At 39.8% G+C, this 19,494-nt stretch overlaps 1 protein-coding gene and 1 long non-coding RNA gene across 3 annotated transcripts in view; one reads left to right on the top strand and one right to left on the bottom strand.

Annotated features, from left to right (window-relative positions):
- Positions 1–19,494, bottom strand: part of LOC126194665 (beta-galactosidase-1-like protein 2) — a 135,854-nt gene that overhangs the window by 26,317 nt on the left and 90,043 nt on the right. For both annotated transcript variants that reach the window (XM_049932865.1, XM_049932866.1), the window contains exons 4-8: positions 17,925–18,066; positions 17,333–17,480; positions 11,161–11,313; positions 10,620–10,766; positions 7,946–8,133 (exon numbers count right to left, since the gene is read on the bottom strand). In XM_049932865.1, the coding sequence (XP_049788822.1) occupies positions 7,946–8,133; positions 10,620–10,766; positions 11,161–11,313; positions 17,333–17,480; positions 17,925–18,066 (778 nt within the window). The remainder of the gene's footprint in view (positions 1–7,945; positions 8,134–10,619; positions 10,767–11,160; positions 11,314–17,332; positions 17,481–17,924; positions 18,067–19,494) is intronic.
- Positions 1–19,494, top strand: part of LOC126194668 (uncharacterized) — a 46,028-nt gene that overhangs the window by 26,243 nt on the left and 291 nt on the right. The window lies entirely within an intron of this gene.

Genomic DNA, 19,494 nt, shown 5'->3' with positions numbered 1-19,494 from the left:
ACTGCACATGTCTTGCCCCAGTCTCACAACAATTAAAAACTGGTGTTGGTTTTGGCCTCAGGATGATTAAAAACTGATTTCACTGTCACTTTTTATGCAGTTTTTGGCTTCAGGACAATTAAAAACTGATTTTTTCCATCCAATGCCATGGTGGATGGACTTACCTAATTAACAATGCCACAACAGTAGAATGTGAAACATGTGCAGTCATACACATGGCACAGTATGGTTGGTTTAATTTGTAACTCAACCCGTAGCCATTGTATTGGGATTCATCTGTCATTTGTAGCCAAACCCATTGTCATTAAGACGCTTACAGCATACTCTAATGGGAACATTTTCATTAATTTCTTTTTTGTTTCCATAACATTCTGCCCTTCTTCAATACACAGAAGAGCAAAAGAAACTAGTACACCTGCCCAATACTGTGTGGGGCCCCTGCGCCAGCATGCAGAAATGCCGCAACATGATGTAGCATGGACTTGACTAATGTCTGAAGTAGTGCTGGAGAGAAAAGACACCATGAATCCTGCAGGGCTGTCCATAAATCCGTAAGAGTACGATGGGGTGGAGTTCTCTTCTGAACAGCATGTTGCAAGGCATCCCAGATATGCTCAGTAATGTTCATGTCAGGGGAGTTTAGTGGCCAGTGGTAATGTTTAAACTCAGAAGAGTGTTCCTGGGACCACTCTGTAGCAATTCTGGATGTGTGGGGTATTGCATTGCCCTCCTGGGATTGCCCAAGTCTATGGGAATGCACAATAGATATGAATGGGCCATTGTTGGTCCCGTTCCAGCAGGATCTTTTTCTGGCCACAGTGATGTCAGAGATTTGATGTTTTACTGGAGTCCTAATATTCACAGTACACTTGTGAAATGGTCATATGGAAAAATCCCCACTTCATTGCTACCTCGGAGATGCTGTGTACCATCGCTCATGCATCGACTATAACACCACATTCAAACTCACTTAAATTTTGATAACCTGCCATTGTAGCCCCAATAACTGATGTAACAACTGTGCCACACACATGTTGTTTTATATAAGCATTTCTGACCACAGTGCCATATTCTGTCTGTTTATATGGCTGTGTATTTGAATGCACATGCCTACACCAGTTTCTTTGGCAATTCAGTGTAATAATCCGTACAAATCTGACGTCATTTTGAGCAGTGTTTCTAACTTAGTATTTTGAAACTGTAACTTTATTTATAATCACCCTGTATATCTCTTATAATAATTAATGATATGAATATAATAGAGGGAAACATTCCACGTGGGAAAAATATATCTACAAACAAAGATGATGTGACTTACCAAACGAAAGTGCTGGCATGTTGATAGACACACAAACACAAACATACACACAAAATTCAAGCTTTCGCAACGAACGGTTGCTTCATCAGGAAAGAGGGAGGGAGAGGGAAAGACGAAAGGATGTGGGTTTTGAAGGAGAGGCTAAGGAGTCATTCCAATCCTGGGAGCGGAAAGACTTACCTTAGGGGGAAACAAGGACAGGTATACACTCGCACACACACATATATCCATCCGTTTCCAGTTCACAAACAGCACCTAGGTGAAATGTAAATGAAACAGGCAAAAAGGAATACAAACATCTCAAAAATGAGATCAACAGGAAGTGCAAAATGGCTAAGCAGGGATGGCTAGAGGACAAATGTAAGGATGTAGAGGCTTATCTCACTAGGGGTGAGATAGATACCGCCTACAGGAAAATTAAAGAGACCTTTGGAGAAAAGAGAACCACTTGTATGAATATCAAGAGTTCAGATGGAAACCCAGTTCTAAGCAAAGAAGGGAAAGCAGAAAGGTGGAAGGAGTATATAGAGGGTCTATACAAGGGCAACGTGCTTGAGGACAATATTCTGGAAATGGAAGAGAATGTATTTGAAGATGAAATGGGAGATACAATACTGCGTGAAGAGTTTGACAGAGCACTGAAAGACCTGAGTCGAAACAAGGCCCCGGGAGTAGACAACATTCCATTAGAACTAATGACGGCCTCGGGAGAACCAGTCCTGACAAAACTCTACCATCTGATGAGCAAGATGTATGAGACAGGAGAAATACCCTCAGACTTCAAGAAGAATATAATAATTCCAATCCCAAAGAAAGCAGGTGTTGACAGATGTGAAAATTACCGAACAATCAGTTTAATAAGCCACAGCTGCAAAATACTAACGCGAATTCTTTACAGACGAATGGAAAAACTAGTAGAAGCCAATCTTGGGGAAGATCAGTTTGAATTCCGTAGAAATATTGGAACACATGAGGCAATACTGACCTTATGACTTATCTTAGAAAATAGATTAAGGAAAGGCAAACCTACGTTTCTAGCATCTGTAGACTTAGAGAAAGCTTTTGACAGTGTTGACTGGAATACTCTCTTTCAAATTCTAAAGGTGGCAGGGGTAAAATACAGGGAGCGAAAGGCTATTTACAATTTGTACAGAAACCACATGGCAGTTATAAGAGTCAGGGGACATGAAATGGAAGCAGCAGTTGGGAAGGAAGTGGGACACGGTTGTAGCCTCTCCCCGATGTTATTCAATCTGTATATTGAGCAAGCAGTAAAGGAAACAAAAGAAAAATTCGGAGTAGGTATTAAAACCCATGAAGAAAAAATAAAAACTTTGAGGTTCGCCGATGACATTGTAATTCTGTCAGAGACAGCAAAGGACTTGGAAGAGCAGTTGAATGGAATGGACAGTGTCTTGAAAGGAGGATATAAGCTGAACATCAACAAAAGCAAAACGAGGATAATGGAATGTATTCGAATTACGTCCGGTGATGCTGAGGGAATTAGATTAGGAAATGAGACACTTAAAGTAGTAAAGGAGTTTTGCTATTTGGGGAGCAAAATAACTGATGATGGTCGATTATAGAGGATATAAAATGTAGACTGGCAATGGCAAGAAAGGCGTTTCTGAAGAAGAAAAATTTGTTAACATCGAGTATAGATTTAAGTGTCAGGAAGTCGTTTCTGAAAGTATTTATATGGAGTGTAGCCATGTATGGAAGTGAAACATGGACAATAAATAGTTTGGACAAGAAGAGAATAGAAGCTTTCGAAATGTGGTGCTACAGAAGAATGCTGAAGATTATATGGGTAGATCACATAACTAATGAGGAGGTATTGAATAGAATTGGGGAGAAGAGGAGTTTATGGCACAACTTGACAAGAAGAAGGGACTGGTTGGTAGGACATGTTCTGAGGCATCAAGGGATCACAAATTTAGCATTGGAGGGCAGCGTGGAGGGTAAAAATCGTAGAGGGAGACCAAGAGATGAATACACTAAGCAGATTCAGAAGGACGTAGGTTGCAGTAAGTACTGGGAGATGAAGAAGCTTGCACAGGATAGCGTAGCATGGAGAGCTGCATCAAACCAGTCTCAGGACTGAAGACCACAACAACAACAAGACGGTATCTGTTCATTCGTACATGTCCGAAAGAACAGATACCATCGGTGACCATGCAGCTCGTTAGAATGAAATTACAATGAAATGAACACCCTTAGTTGCTTACAGGCATTGACATACGCCAACGGGGAGAGATGAAAATGTGAGCCCCGACCGGGAGTCGAACCCGGGATCTCCTGCTTACATGGCAGACGCTCTATCCATCTGATGGTAGACAGTGGGCAGGTTTGCCACCCATAGAGCACTTCACAGGCCACACAAAAGACATGGTCGCGGAAACGGATTAGGCGCAGGTCTCTTGGGTATAGCTACGTCGGTCGTAGCCAGGGGCTGAGGACAACAGACATCCGCTCTACCCGGGCCCTGCAAGATTCCAAGAATGTGAACAGACTTGAAGTTTTCAACTAACATTGCAACATACGTACTGGGCAGATGCCTTGCTCATTATCCGCAGATGACCCGCAAATATCCGCGGCGGTCGCAATTTTATCCGGCAAGTAACAAATACCGCGGATATCCGCATCCGCGCAGACCTCTACCTATAGCACAATAAAAAATGATGTAATACAAAGTTTTTCTTCAGTTTGGCTTCTGCTTCTATAGTTTGTTTGATTAATTTGAGATGTGAAAAAAATTGGTTGTAAAATTTGATCCCATTGGATTTCACACCTTTTTCATGTGATTTTTTATTCTGTGGTAAGGTTTGTAGGTGACTTTTACTTCTTATGTTATCAAAGGAGTAATTATGATTCTTTGTAGGGATATATATACTGCATGCCAAACAAGTCAAGTTGATTATGTATAAGCCTAACTGAATCCAGGATTTTGGTCTGGGGTTAGGGGTGGGGTGGGGGACCGGGGGGCGGGGGGGTGGGGGGGGGGTAGAGGGGGGGGTGGAGGGGGACACCTGAGATCACAGACTTGTGAATCCAAATTTTCTTGAGTAAATCAGTTTTAATCTATTATAACACCAAGTACATAACCTCCAACCAACATTTCATAATTAGGACATTTGAAAACAACTGAGCATAGATAGTCTTTAAATAATTTCACGACTGTTATGGCAGAATCAGGTGCCCAATAAAAATGTTTGATGATTGCCAATTGTCTTCTGTTCACCTAGATCAGTTACTCGCATCCAGGTGACTTCACAGTCACACTCTGTTTTGACTTCAACAGACACAATATTTTTGTCTACTGCAATCAACACTCCCTCTCCTATGGCATCTAACTGTGTGTTCCTTGCCTCATTAAATATTTCACAATTTTCTACTTCAGGTTTTATTCAGCTCTGAGTTCTGAGAATAATTTCAGGAAGGTAGTAAACTCACAAACCTTGTTATGAATGCCTTGGCAATTTACCATAAAAATGTTGATAGCAAAAGTGTCTTTATCTCATATGTCACCATCTATCTTCTAGTATCTTTAGGATTTCAGTGATGCTTCGTAATGAATTAAGCAAACCTGTGACCATTTTGTTGCCTTTCTTTGTATATGTTTGATATCCCCTGTTTGTCCTATCTGATATAGAGTCTACACACTTAAGCATTATTCTAGGAGAGATACAAAAGGATTTTGCAAGTAGATTTTCCCCAGTATCCTATCAATGACCCACAGTCTGCCACCTGCTTTATCTATGGCTGAGCTTTCAAGACTGGTCCATTTTACCTCAGCACTAATTGTTTCTCCCAGTTATTTGTATTTGTTGGCTGATGCCAACTGTGACTCACTAAAATTGCAGTCATACAATATTTATGTTTTTGTTCTTTGTGAAGTGCAAAATATGTCCGTAATTTTCAGGGAGACAGAGAAGGTTCAAGGGGACCGTTCTCTCTGATGAAGTACATAAATTTTGTATGTTGCTAGCTGTGCTGCAAAACAAGGTCTTCTTTCTTGTGATATAGTTTTTGTAGGGTCACTCAAGTGCAGTGAAGGAAGAAACGAAATGATCCTTGGTTAGGTTTGAGTTAGAGTATTGTAGTTGTCTCTGGGATCCATTCCAATCAAATCTGACTTTGCAGTATGCAAAGAAGAGTAGCAAGAATTGGCCTGAGAAATTTCAGTTGCTATAGACGTGTCACTGCCATGATACAGGGTCTTCAATAAGGCTCAGAAGCAAAAGGAAAATTCACAGAATAGAATACATGCATTAAGTTGTTGCAGAGAGGCATGAATGGGGTGTTGTAATAAATAAATGAAATGTGATGAAATGGAATCACAGCCAGAAGCTAAACCAGTCTCAAATGCAAAATGTGATTATGAACTGATCTATGCTGTAAATTTAGTTATGTATCTTCCCACAAAAGAATTTAAGCTTAATTTCAAATAAGGTTATAACAATAATAATAATAATAATACTAATAATAAACACTTTCTATCTGACTCTTATCTATTGTGGGTACTTGCCTTTCTGCATATCACTATTTATTTTCCATCAGTTTTATACATCATTTAATTACAGTGCTTTTTAGAAGAGTGTAGCGTTCCAAAGGATTGGAAAAGGGCACAGGTCATCCCCGTTTTCAAGAAGGGACGTCGAAAAGATGTGCAGAACTATAGACCTATATCTCTAACGTCGATCAGTTGTAGAATTTTGGAACACGTATTATGTTCGAGTATAATGACTTTTCTGGAAACTAGAAATTTACTCTGTAGGAATCAGCATGGGTTGTGACACCCAGCTCGCGCTATTCGTCCACGAGACTCAGAGGGCCATAGACATGGTTCCCAGGTAGATGCCGTGTTTCTTGACTTCCGCAAGGCATTCGATACAGTTCCCCACAGTCGTTTAATGAACAAAGTAAGAGCATATGGACTATCAGACCAATTGTGTGATTGGATTGAAGAGTTCCTAGATAACAGAACGCAGCATGACATTCTCAATGGAGGCAAGTCTTCCGAAGTAAGAGTGATTTCAGGTGTGCCGCGGGGGAGTATTGTAGGACCGTTGCTATTCATAGTATACATAAATGACCTTGTGGATGACATCGGAAGTTCACTGAGGCTTTCTGAGGATGATACTGTGGTATATCCAGAGGTTGTAACAATGGAAAATTGTACTGAAATGCAGGAGGATCTGCAGCGAATTGACGAATGGTGCAGGGAATGGCAATTGAATCTCAATGTAGACAAGTGTAATGTGCTGTGAATACATAGAAAGAAAGATCCCATATCATTTAGTTACAATATAGCAGGTCAGCAACTGGAAGCAGTTAATTCCCTAAATTATCTGGGAGTACGCATTAGGAGTGATTTAAAATGGAACGATCATATAAAGTTGATCGTCGGTAAAGCAGATGCCAGACTGCGATTCATTGGAAGAATCCTAAGGAAATGCAATCCGAAAACAAAGGAAGTAGGTTACAGTACGCTTGTTCACCCACTGCTTGAATACTGTTCAGCAGTGTGGGATCCATACCAGATAGGGTTGATAGAACAGATAGAGAAGACCCAACAGAGAGCAGTGCGCTTCATTACAGGATCTTTTAGTAATCGCAAAAGTGTTATGGAGATTATAGATAAACTCCAGTGGAAGACTCTGCAGGAGAGACGCTCAGTAGTACGGTATGGGCTTTTGTTGAAGTTACGAGAACATACCTTCACCAAGGAGTCAAGCAGTATATTGCTGTCTCCTATGTATATCTCGCGAAGAGACCATGAGGATAAAATCAGAGAGATTAGAGCCCACACAGAGGCATACCGACAATCCTTCTTTCCATGAACAATACGAGACTGGAATAGAAGGGAGAACCGATAGAGGTACTCAAGGTACCCTCCGCCACACACCGTCAGGTGGCTTGCAGAGTATGGATGTAGATGTAGATGTAGATGTTCTGTGAAGGAATCTATCAGACATGGAACACCAGGTACGAAAGGGAAACTAAATGCATCAGTTGCTTCATAGGAAAGAGTAATAGCTTTTAATACTCAGAGAGCAACATTGGTAGAGTGAAGCTTTGAAGCAGTAAGGCTATAAAGCATGTTCATATGGCAAAGTTAGTTGGATTTTTGCCTATCATAGACAATATTCTGGGTTTAATCCAAGGTCTGGCACACAGTATTAATCTGTTTGGAAATCTCAACAATGAAAACCATTTTTTAAATATGCCAAATTGCTGTTTAATGCTTCATTCAAAAAGCAAAAATTTCTGGCAAAAACTGCTAGCACATAAAAGTGTGTAAGTCTGTTTTTAGTATGAATACTTTTGGCCAAATATCAAGGTGAATTTTGCAACATGCCGCCCCCCCCCCCCCTCCCCCAATAAGAAAAGTTGTTCTGAATTCATGAAAAGGTTCAAGAGAGAGAGGGGAAACTTCTGTTAGTTTTGCAGAGAATGACAAAATATTTTTTCCATTACATGTTCTTGCTTTCTTCAAACTGGTACTGAAATTTAAAATGTCTGTCTCGTTAAGCGGGGTGATAGTTTGGCTACATTTCGGAAATGCAACTCTCACTTGAGACTGCCTTCAAGCCCATAACCATACATAAATGTACAACAGCATACCACTTGTGCAACAATTTCATCTAAAGTCAGCTGTCCAAGAAGAGGAACATCAGCGTAGGCCACTTTATCACTCTCTTTTGGAGCATCTGCCTTGAGGAATTGTCTGGGAGCGTATTGCTCCAAAAGCTCTTTTACTGCTGTGTACTTTTCTGTGTAATCTCCTGCCTCTGAAAGTGGTGCATCATAATCTGAAACCAAACAATAAAGCTATCAAAGTTCCACTGTCACAAATCATGCAGGAGAAATGTATCTAGTGATTCCACTCAAATATTAATATGTCATTAATTAAATTAAATTTAAAATGTTTTATTACAGTAAAAATGAAAAAAAAATTACCAACCTCATTCAGATGAATGTATAGTAAACAAAACAAGCTAGATTCTATAGCAGTGCCAACACAGTGCAGTCAGGTGAGACAAGGTAGCTGTACAGTTCTGTGCTTGTGTGTATGTATGTATATTCTACAGCTCTGAAAAAGGATTCATCCAAAGGCTAGCAAAAATCCAGACTTGTTTATGTACCTTTCAGTGATTCAGCTGCATCAGTACCTCTGTCTGTATGAAACCTACCAACCACCAACAATATCTCCGCTTCAACATCTGCCACTCGTTCCATACTGAGAAGTCCTTTCCATATAGCCTAGCCACCCATGGCTGTCATATCTGTAGTGATACGCAGTCCCTCTTCAAATATACCAAGGGTCTCACTGAGGCCTTCACAGACCAAAATTACCATTCCAGCCCTGTACAGAAGCAATTCTCCTGGGCCTTGTTTCTTGCGTCACATATCACCTCCCACATTCCCTCTGTCTGGTCACAAAGGAGCGCTCCCTTCATGACCCAATACCACCCAACACTGAAGCACATTCCCCATCAGGGTTTTGACTACTTCCCTCTGTGCCCTGAAACAAGGTATATCCTACCAACTATCCTTCTCACCCTAACCACAATGATATTCCGCCACCTATTGGACCTGCGCAATATCTTTGTCCACCCGTACTTCACCCCTGCTCTCAACCCCTTGCATCATGACTCATATCCCTGCAGTAGACCAAGATGCAAGACCTGCCCCATACATCCTCCCATCATCACCTACTCCAGGCCAGTCACAGGTATCACCTGTTCCATAAAAGGCTGGGCTACCTGTGAAAGCAGTCATCTGATCTACAAACTAAGCTGCAATCACTGTGCTGCTATCTATGTGAGCATGACCAAGCTGTCTGTCTGCATGAATGGACACCAAAAAACTGCAGGCAAGAGACAGCTGGACCACCCAGTTGCTGGACATGCTGCCCAACACACTGTGTTTCACTACAATGACTGCTTCACAGTCTGCCCTATCTGCATCCTTCCTACCAACACCAGTTTTTCTGAACTGCACAGGTGGGAACTCTTGCTGCAATATATCTTAATTTCTGTAACCTCCCTCACCTCAACCTTCACTAGTCCCTGTCCTTCATACACCTGTCCTCATCCCTGCTCTGACCCCAGCACTAAACAGCGTTCTACTCTACCAATGAACACACTATTCTTTTTTCCCTTCTCTACTTCTCACCTTTTCTGCTCCCTCTCCCCCTCCTCAAGCCTCCCAATTGCACCCAACACCCCTACACTGCCCCACCACATCCATGAATGCTCCCACACGTAGCACCACTCTCTCCCCCAGCCCTATCCTGCTATCCCTCCCTCTCCTCATCCCAGCATCCTCCTTACCCCCCCCCCCCCCCCCCCCCCACCTGTGGATTGCTTCTCCCATTAGGTGCAGCTGCTTACAGTCTGGCCTCAGTGGCCAGAGACAGATGTCTGTATGAGTTGTGTATGCATTAATGTGTGTGTGTGTTTTGTACTTGAGAAGAAGGCCTTTTTGCTGAAAGCTTAAATGTATAGCAGTCTTTTTGTCGTGCCTATTGTGAATCAGTATCTCCTCATATAATTGTCATTATTCCATCCTGGATTTTTCACTGTTTGATCTTACATCAAGGACACAAAAATACAGAGGTGTTGTCCATGACATGCACATGAAGCCCTATCATAGTCCTGGGCCACAGACCTACAACAGGGGCTTCTGATACAGGGAACTTGAAGATACACCCAACAATTGCAATACCTTGACAGAAGTAACCCCATTTGCACATTGTAATGACCATGACAATATGACATGATGCAACCAGAATACAAGGATCCATCAATACCTTCACATGGAGGCCACTGGATAGATCCAGATCCAGGAAGCTACAGGAAGAGCAATTCAACATGCTAAATGTTGTCCAACATTATGTAGTAGTTATGGTCAGTCGCTGATGAGATGCAGGTCATTGGTTTTATTCCTCCATCCTGCAGTAAAATAAATGTCTTGTGACTAGGGCCTCCCGTCGGGTAGACCGTTCGCTGGGTGCAAGTCTTTCGATTTGACGCTATTTATCTTTAAGGGTTTCTAAAGGATTTCTAATTTCTGGAAAGTCTGGGGGCTTATTTTGGACTAATAAAATTTACTAGAAAATTTCATACATCAATAAATAGAGCACTCTCTGTTGAGGCAGATAGTTCAGTTCTTCCAAATTTTGTATAATAGCATGAGGTCTGAATTATGAGAATAGTTACTTGCATGTTATTTCCTACAATTTAATAGTGCAATCATTTAGTCTGAAGCCATGTATTGTGAACTAATGGTTTACCATAGCTAGTAACATCTGGAGTATAAGTTGGGAATGTATCTGCAATGTTTGCTCCATTCATGAATCCAAAGCTTGTGCCTCCATGAAACATGTAGAGGTTAAAAGATGCCGGAAATGTTATTATCCTCTCCAAGACATCACGGAAACCTTTTTTAGAAGAAAAAAAGAAGAACACAATTATTGAATCTTACCAATTACAAAAAATTACGATTTTGGTAATAAGAATTCATAAGGTACTTACAAATAAATTTTTATGTTACACAGAAGTAGCAATGATTTGAAATATTTAAATATGATTAAATACACATAAAAATTCTAATCATCAGCATTATGAGGCTAGGGATCACTTCACATAATTATCTGATCATCAGTTTTCATATTGCACAATGCAGCATTCTGGTCAAGCTAAGTCTGTCACAATCAACTAGACACTAATTGTGCACTTTTACTAGAAATTTATCAAAACATAAGCTATTACTTTCTGATTTCTAAACCAACAAATATTTCCAAGTATGTTACTGGTTTAAATATAAAAGCATACTTTCAACCGATGTAGTTGAGTGACTACTCTCCATCCAGTGATCAAACCATCCTGACCAATATTCCATGACCATTGCTGGTTTATCTGGTTGTAATTCCTTTAGCCTGTTGAGCTGATCCTCTGGATTGACTTGGAAGTTTGCAGTCTGTAAAGCTACAAATACAAAGACTTCATGAGCTGCAAATTTTTAAATTATTCATTGGTCGAGCTATTACGTCCCCTTTTATTGAAGAATGTTAGGTGTTAAGTCTGCCAATAATATCAATAAACAAGAGTATCTTGTCCATGTAAACACAAATTACACTAGCTTCTTTAAAATTAAGAAACCTGCAGTTAAAGCTTACAATTTTTCTTGCATCAAAAAGAAGTCAGCTGTCCACACAGTGGTTGCATGGGTAGTAATATCTCTACATCTTATCATGAGTGGTTAAATGGACCCTGCCACAAGCCAGTAACTATGTAGAGCACCACTGGAGCCTGTCCATTTTCATTTATATGCTGTCTGAGCAAGGGAGCCAAAGTGCAAAGTTCTTATATTTTTAATTAGATGCTAGAAGAAAGAAATCCTATACAGTTGTGAAAATATCATAATATGTATGTGTAATAATAAAATAAAGATCTGCACCCAACTTCCACCTACAACAGTGGGACACAATAGTGGAACACACTATCTTCTATGTGTCTTCTATGTGTCATTTGTGTGTGTGTGTGTGTGTGTGTGTGTGTGTGTGTGTGTGTGTGGGTGGGTGGGTGTGTGGGTGGGTGGGTGGGTGGGTGGGTGCGCGCGCAGTCATTTTCCATTGCTGGAATAATAAATAATAGTTAATGAGTGGTGTCATAATCACCTTGGTGGTAACAGCGATTCAGTGTTTGATAATATGTGGAAACCAAACAGTCTTTGATCGCAAGTTTATTTATTGACTTCAATAACTGGTTTTGATCATTATGATAATCATGAGATTGATCTAGAAAAGGCATGTGGATATTCATGAGTAAGAGCATTATGATAAATTACAACCATGTAAGTAGTAGCATTGATTCACATGAATCATGTGACAAATAATGTACTTGTGTCCTTTTACTTAGTAAAAGAAGCAAATAAAATTCTTACCCATGAGTCTTATCATCACAAAATATACTCACATAAAAAAGTTTTGCATCACCTTCATTCCCAGAACTCCTGAAGATACACATTGACTGTGGATATTGTATCACAGACACAGTCCCTTTGACTGTACAGAGATGTCACTAAGCCCACCCAGAGATGTAAACAACCATGCATGACCAGCACCTATTAGACGGAGAAGGTCCGACAGCCAATCAGTTCCAGTCATTCCACCAGTAAGGAGGTACACAGCTCGTGTTGTCTGTAATTCAACCATGCCTAGACAGTCAATACTGCAGTTCGATTTCATTGTTACTTTGTGCCAAGATGGGCTCTCAACAAGGGAAGTGTCCATGTGTCTCGAAGTGAACCAAAGCGATGTTGTTCGGACATGAAGGAGATACAGAAAGACAAGAACTGTCGATGACATGCCTCGGTCAGGCTGCCCAAGGGCTACTACTGCTGTGGATGACTGCTACCTACAGATTACGGCTCAGAGGAACCCTGACAGCATCATCACCATGTTGAATAATGCTTTTCGTGCAGCCACAGAAAGTCACGTTATGACTCAAGCTGTGTGCAATAGTCTGCATGATGCACAACTTCACCCCCGATGTCCATGGCGAGGTCCATCTTTGCAACCATGACACCAAGCAGTGCGGTACAGATGGGGCCAACAACATGCCAAATGGACTGCTCAGGATCGGCATCACATTCTCTTAACCAATGACTGTCACATATGTCTTCAACCAGATAATCGTCGGACACGCGTTTGGAGGCAACTCGGTCAGGCTAAACGCCTTAGACACACTGTCCAGCGAATGCAGCAAGGTGGAGGCTCCCCGCTGTTTTGGGGTAGCATTATGTGGGGCTGACATAAGCCACTGGTGGTCATGGAAGGCGCCATAATAGCTGTACGATACATGAATGCCATCCTCCGACACAGTGCAACCATATCGGCAGCATATTGGCGAGGCATTTGTCTTCATGGACGACAATTCGCACTCCCATCATGACCATCTTGTGAATGACTTCCTTCAGGATAATGACATTGCTCAACTAGAGTGACCAGCATGTTCTCCAGACATGAACCCTATTGAACATGCCTGGGATGGATTGAAAAGGGCTGTTTATGGATGACGTGACCCACCAATCACTCTGAAGGATCCACGCCGAATCGCCATTGAGGAGTGTGACATTCTGGACCAACACTGCCTTGATGAACTTGTGGATAGTATGCCAAAATGAATACAGGCATGCATCAATGCAAGAGGCTGTGCTACTGGGTATTAGAGGTACTGGTGTGTACAGCAATCTGGACCACCATCTCTCAAGGTCTTGCTGTGTGATGGTACAACACGCAATGTGTGGTTTTCATAAGCAATAAAAATGGTGGTAATGATGTTTATGTTTACCTCCATTCCAATTTTCTGTATACAAATTCTAGAACTCTCAGAACTGAGGTGATGGAAAACTTTTTTTTGTGTGAGTTAAAACATTATTAAACTGTGATGAACACTCATGGGCCATGATGCAGGGCCACCATTAGCTCAGTGTTTACAGTTGCAGTACAAACAGCTGATGGGCCTTGGCTGGAAAAACCCTCAATGTTTAACTAGAAATCCAAAAGACTATAGCCACTAAAACCAATAAATGCAATATCACTGTTATAACATTCGACCATGACTACACTGGCAAATATGAAACATTTTTTCACAGTGAATGGTGATACTGTGGTATGTAAGGGTCTTAAAAAAACCAAACATACTTTGGTAAAAATATAGGTAACTCTATATTTATACTTACAAAGAAACAAAGAGAAGCTTCTAAAATTATGAACCTCAGTATCTGTAAACTTACATCTCAAGTAAAAATGTGTAACAACTGTAACCCAAATTGTCCTGTTATTAACAACAGATGATACCCTAGTTAAAAATTTTATAAAATACTAAATGTAAAATTGAAATCAGCAAAATTTCAGAGTTAAAGAACATTTGAGAATTAGCTAATGCCATTAAAGAGATAACCATTCCTAATTATGCAATTTTAGTATTGCTCAATATTGTATTGTATTGTATGTTTACTGGGGGCCTAGAAACAACAGAGAGGCCCTGCCCCCGCCACAGCTGCAGAGCTCCACAACCCCATGATGACTACCGTAGTATGTCTCACACCAGACAAGTGTAACACCTATGTTTGTGTGGTAGAGTAATGGTGGTGTACACGTACGTGGAGAACTTGTTTGCGCAGCAAGCACCAACATAGTGTAGCTGAGGCGGATTAAGGGGAACCAGCCCACATTCACTGAGGCAGATGGAAAAACGCCTAAAAACCATCTACAGACTGTCCGGCTCACTGGACCCTAACACAAGTCCACTGGGCGGATTCGTGCCGGGGACCAGGCACTCCTTCTTGGTCCAGAAAGCCGTACGTTACACCGCACGGCTAACCGGGTGTGCATCACTCAATATCACTAACATTTGTACCAATTTACCCATTAATGAAACTATCAAAATTATAAAATGTTATCTGACATCCCACAAGAAAATTAGTACTTCAGAAACCATTGAGTCCACTGCAATGTCTGAACTCATACTGTTTTATAACTACTGCACTTCACTTGTAATAATAAAATAAATTGCCAAAAAAAGGCCTTGCAATAGGAAACAGCTTAGCTGGCAGACTGGCTGATACTTTAATTACTGAGTTGAACATAATTTTTTTAATAAATTTGCAAACAGTAAAAATTAAATAATTTCTTATAAATGTTGTGTAGACAATATCTTGGTGATGTTAAAAGGTAGTGCAAACAGTATCAACGCCTTTGCACAATGGCTGTTTTCTATACCATAGACATATGTTCAGCATTTATAAAAGTTCTGCACTTAGTGATGATATTTTTCGTGCCAAATCCTGTCACCCTACAGGGTATAAAAGAGCATTTTTTATTTCCATCATATACCAATATAGTCACTTACCATTAGACAGCCAATAAATATTTAAAGAATTAGACTTATTAGACCACTTAGCTATGCCAAAAAGTTACACAGAAAGCTTTGTCATGCTACCATACAATAAGATATAGAAAACTAAAGACTATAAACACTCAACAGAAAGCAACAAAAAGTAACAATAATTGAGTCTGGATGACATTTTTCAAGTGTTTCAATAGCTAGAGAAATAAAAGCATAACCAAAGAAGCACCTTAAGAGCACAACCATCAGATGCAGCTTTCAAATAAATAATAATTTGAAAATTCAGCTTAGACACAAACAAAAGAAACTGTGAAATTCAGATGTCTATAAAATACATTGCAATAATTGTGATACATTTTATATTGGACAGACGGGCACAAATTTTAACATTAGATTTCGGGAACATACACATCTGCAGAAAATATACATCTGTATTTGGACTACATCTGATTGAACAGCAGCATGCTGTAACCAAAATACATTACAACATGCAAGTCATACATACTGTATCGAAGGGCCACCTACTGGACCTTCTGGAAGAAAAGAGATCTAAAGGAACAAGACACACCACACTATTTCAGTTCTGAATCAAATCCCAACTGCCTATTTTTCACTGTATGACAGGCTGTTATAGCTTTTGCCTGTCCTGCTATGCTGACCCTGTCCATTTGTTTTTCTGTTTCTGTCCCTGTCCGTGCGTGCATCTTCTTGGCTCTGTTTATATGAGCTCATTGTACCTGTGGCTTTCTTCCTGTATCTCTGTATGCTGCTTTCAATTAATATCATTATGTACTATATATGCCATAGACATATATTTTAGAGTTACAATTTACACTTTGAACTAATATTTTACTGTGGTCCCATTTTTATGCTCTAGCTCTTTTTTAATTACATTTTCAACTCACCCTATTTTGGCTTATATATAATTATAAACATCCTCTCTCTGCCTTTGTAACTTGATTGTAAACTGTGCTTATGATGAGCAACACATAGTGGCCAAGCCTCCTCAGCTGTTTGTACACAAGCTGTAAGCACAGCATGCTAACAGTGGCCCTACATCACAGGTCATGACTGTTCATCACAGTTTTACTATGTTTTTGTATTTTGTGATGTTGCCAGTCATGGCTAAGAATTTTATTTGCATACTTTGCTAAGTTCAAGGAGGCAGATATGTTACTTTTTTGATGCTTCTCAGGTCATGTGAATCAACACTACTATTTATACTGTTGCAATTCACTATTAAATATGCATGCCCTTTCTCTTTTGAGATTGATCTGATGATGATAATAAAGACCAAAAATGGTTAGTGAATTGAATAAACAAATTTGTGGTTGAAGATTGTTTTGGTTTCCAAAAAATAGTTAACTTCTGGATAAATAAAACTCATGGATTTTGCACATGTTTCAATTTACCAAAAAACAATGTGCCAGTGACGAGCTGGTAGTTCTTCCATTGCACATCAAGAAAACTAATAAATAATGGGATAGAATTACTGGCCAGTAGTGGTGAGGTGATGAAACATGCAGTACTGCTGACAGACACATATAAAAGTAATGCACTTCTTAGCTTTCAAAAAAAATAGTTCCTTCCTCAGGGAGAGGAGGGGGACAGGTTGTGGGAGTGAAAAACAATGACAAGTCAATCAAACACTAAGATGAGAGAGACCCATCTGTAGTGAGGAAGAGAGCGGACAAAGATGAAGGAGGAGGAGTCACAGAGAGGAGATCAGATGGCACACTGGTAACCAGTGTGCCAGCTTCAGTCCAGTTACCTTCATCCTCACTGTAAGTGGATCTCTCTCACCTTGGAGTCTGCGTAACCTAACCCTCTTTTTTAACTTTGCAGTATATATCCCTCACTCCTCCCCAATGAAGGAACTATTAGTGCTGAAAGCTAGTTTGTCTCATTTACTTTTATTTGCATCTATCAATGGTGCTATACATTTCACGTATTGAAAGTTAGTACTGAGCAGCAATTCTGTCTGATAATTTACTATTTCCCTCAATTAAATCAATTTATTAACATTGACAAAGTAGCATTAATAAGTATTTCATTTTATTAGACATCACCAAAAAATAAATAATTGTTTTACCTCCTTCCAAAGACCCACGATCACCACTGCTAAGAGGAGAATCAGATGTGTAAAATAATCCTTCAATTCCATGACTGAGGTACAGATCACGTAAAAATGTCAGGTACTCTTTGTCAACGACACCAGTTGAGCCATACTCATTCTCCAACTGAACAAAAGGTAAAGAACATGTTATCAGTTTAACTATGACTGCATATCATGTGTGGCCAAATCACAATCCTAAGCAGTAAAGAAAGTTAAGCAAAATCTAATAATGAATATTAAACATTAAAACAATAAGTAATTCCAAACCAACCTGTGTTTGTCAACAATAAAATATGAAGCAGCAACATTTACAAGACACAAAGGAAACATGTAATTATCAAGAATTTAGCAACAAATACATTCTCTGTGATATGCTCGAATGCAATGATAAAGAAAATGGTTCATAAAGATAGCAGAAGTGGCAGAGAGGTATCACGTCAGAAGCCCAGGTCAACAGGAGCAGACAAACTACAGAACAGAAAATAAGAATGAAAGTAAATGTACATCATTCTCAAATTATATAACATAACTTCAGTGACCACAAACATCACGTCAATATAAGTCTCACCTGAACTGCAATGATAGGTCCACCTTTTATAAACTGCCATTTTGCTATAATTGGCAGTAGTTTATCATAGTATGCTTTTACTTTTGAAGTGTATTTTTCATCAGAAGTTCGTACTTTGATACCAGATGTTCTGAGCAGCCAGCTGCAAAAGAAGAATTGACATTATCCAAAAACAGTCATATGCAACGCACACACAAAAGAAGCATAATTATAATTTCAGATTAACTGCTGATAGATTTGAAAGAACAATGAAACTGAAGAAATGTTGCTTTCTCATCAATACCAGTCAATTTTTTCAGACTATAAAAAATCATTTGGGAGTCACATGAATTCAAAGGTATTCCCACATCCTTCTCCCATGCCCCTAGTAGAATCTAGTAACCAAAATTGAAAAAGGCAACTGCTCCCCTGCAACTGATTAATAAGAGGTGGTGCATAGATAGAGTTAAAAAATACAACACCTGACCTATGGCAGACTTAGCTGTGGAGTGACTGTACAGGCACACAATTTTGAAAGGAGAGAAGGATGGATTGTGGCAGCTGGGGGCAGGGAAAATGTGTTGGAGCACAGAAGGTTTAGGAAAGTATTGGGAGGCCTGGGCAAATTGTGTGTGGGGGTGGGGGGGGGGGGGGGGGGGCAAAGTGTGTGTGTGTATGTGCTATGATGTTGTGTGAAAGAAGGTATACTTAAACAGGAAGAAGCAGCTATTTCAGCCTACTCTCTAAAGTACATTATCAACAAATTATGAATAGTGCAAATTTACTCACACTGATGTTTATGGTAATTGTTCTATTATCTTACCAATATTTATGTATGTCAGGTGAAAAACTTCTTTGAAAAAACCGTGGCTCCTTCTTTTAAATTACTTAGCCTCTGTTTTTATCTAATACTTCAAATGAAATATTTATGTAACTTTACACAGAACACTATCAACTGTATAAATACTGGTGAAGTCTAGGTTTGTTTGATGCAAGCATTAGAGCTATGCATAACTTATATCCCTGAGGACAAATATTCTGATAAATTAGAAATGGAGTTCTTTTGTTTTAACTCTGGAAATTTTGGGATTCCAATTTCCTGCCAGGTGTATGCAAGCAACTTGTTAATGGCTTTTGCACCAGAGTATGTAAGAGGCTGTCAAATGAAAATGTGAAAGATGGGAAAAAAAAGTAAGTAAAATGTTTATTATTTCAAAAATAATCACTGTAACAGTTAATAAATTTATCCCACTGTGAGACAAGATGGTCAAATGCACAGGAATGTTGATGGACAGCATTGTTCTGTTGCATGATAGTACCTACCCACACGTTGACAAGGTTATTTTGAGTATGCTGCAGAAGTTTTGCTGGGAAGGCCTCACGCATCCTCCACACACTCCTGAACTCCCCTCACGCAATTATCATATTTTTGGAGGCCTGAGAAAAGATGTTTGTGTTTGTCGATATGCTTTGGATGAAGATGTGCACACCTGGGTACAAACACAATTCTGTAGGCAACTGCAAACATTTTTCCATGAAGGCATTGACCACCTTGTCTCAGCAGGGGAAAAACATATAAACAGTTATGGTG

Source organism: Schistocerca nitens, chromosome 7 (assembly GCF_023898315.1).
Source record: "Schistocerca nitens isolate TAMUIC-IGC-003100 chromosome 7, iqSchNite1.1, whole genome shotgun sequence".
In the NCBI taxonomy this organism is placed as follows: domain Eukaryota; kingdom Metazoa; phylum Arthropoda; class Insecta; order Orthoptera; family Acrididae; genus Schistocerca; species Schistocerca nitens.
This window is presented reverse-complemented; position numbering and strand designations above follow the sequence as displayed.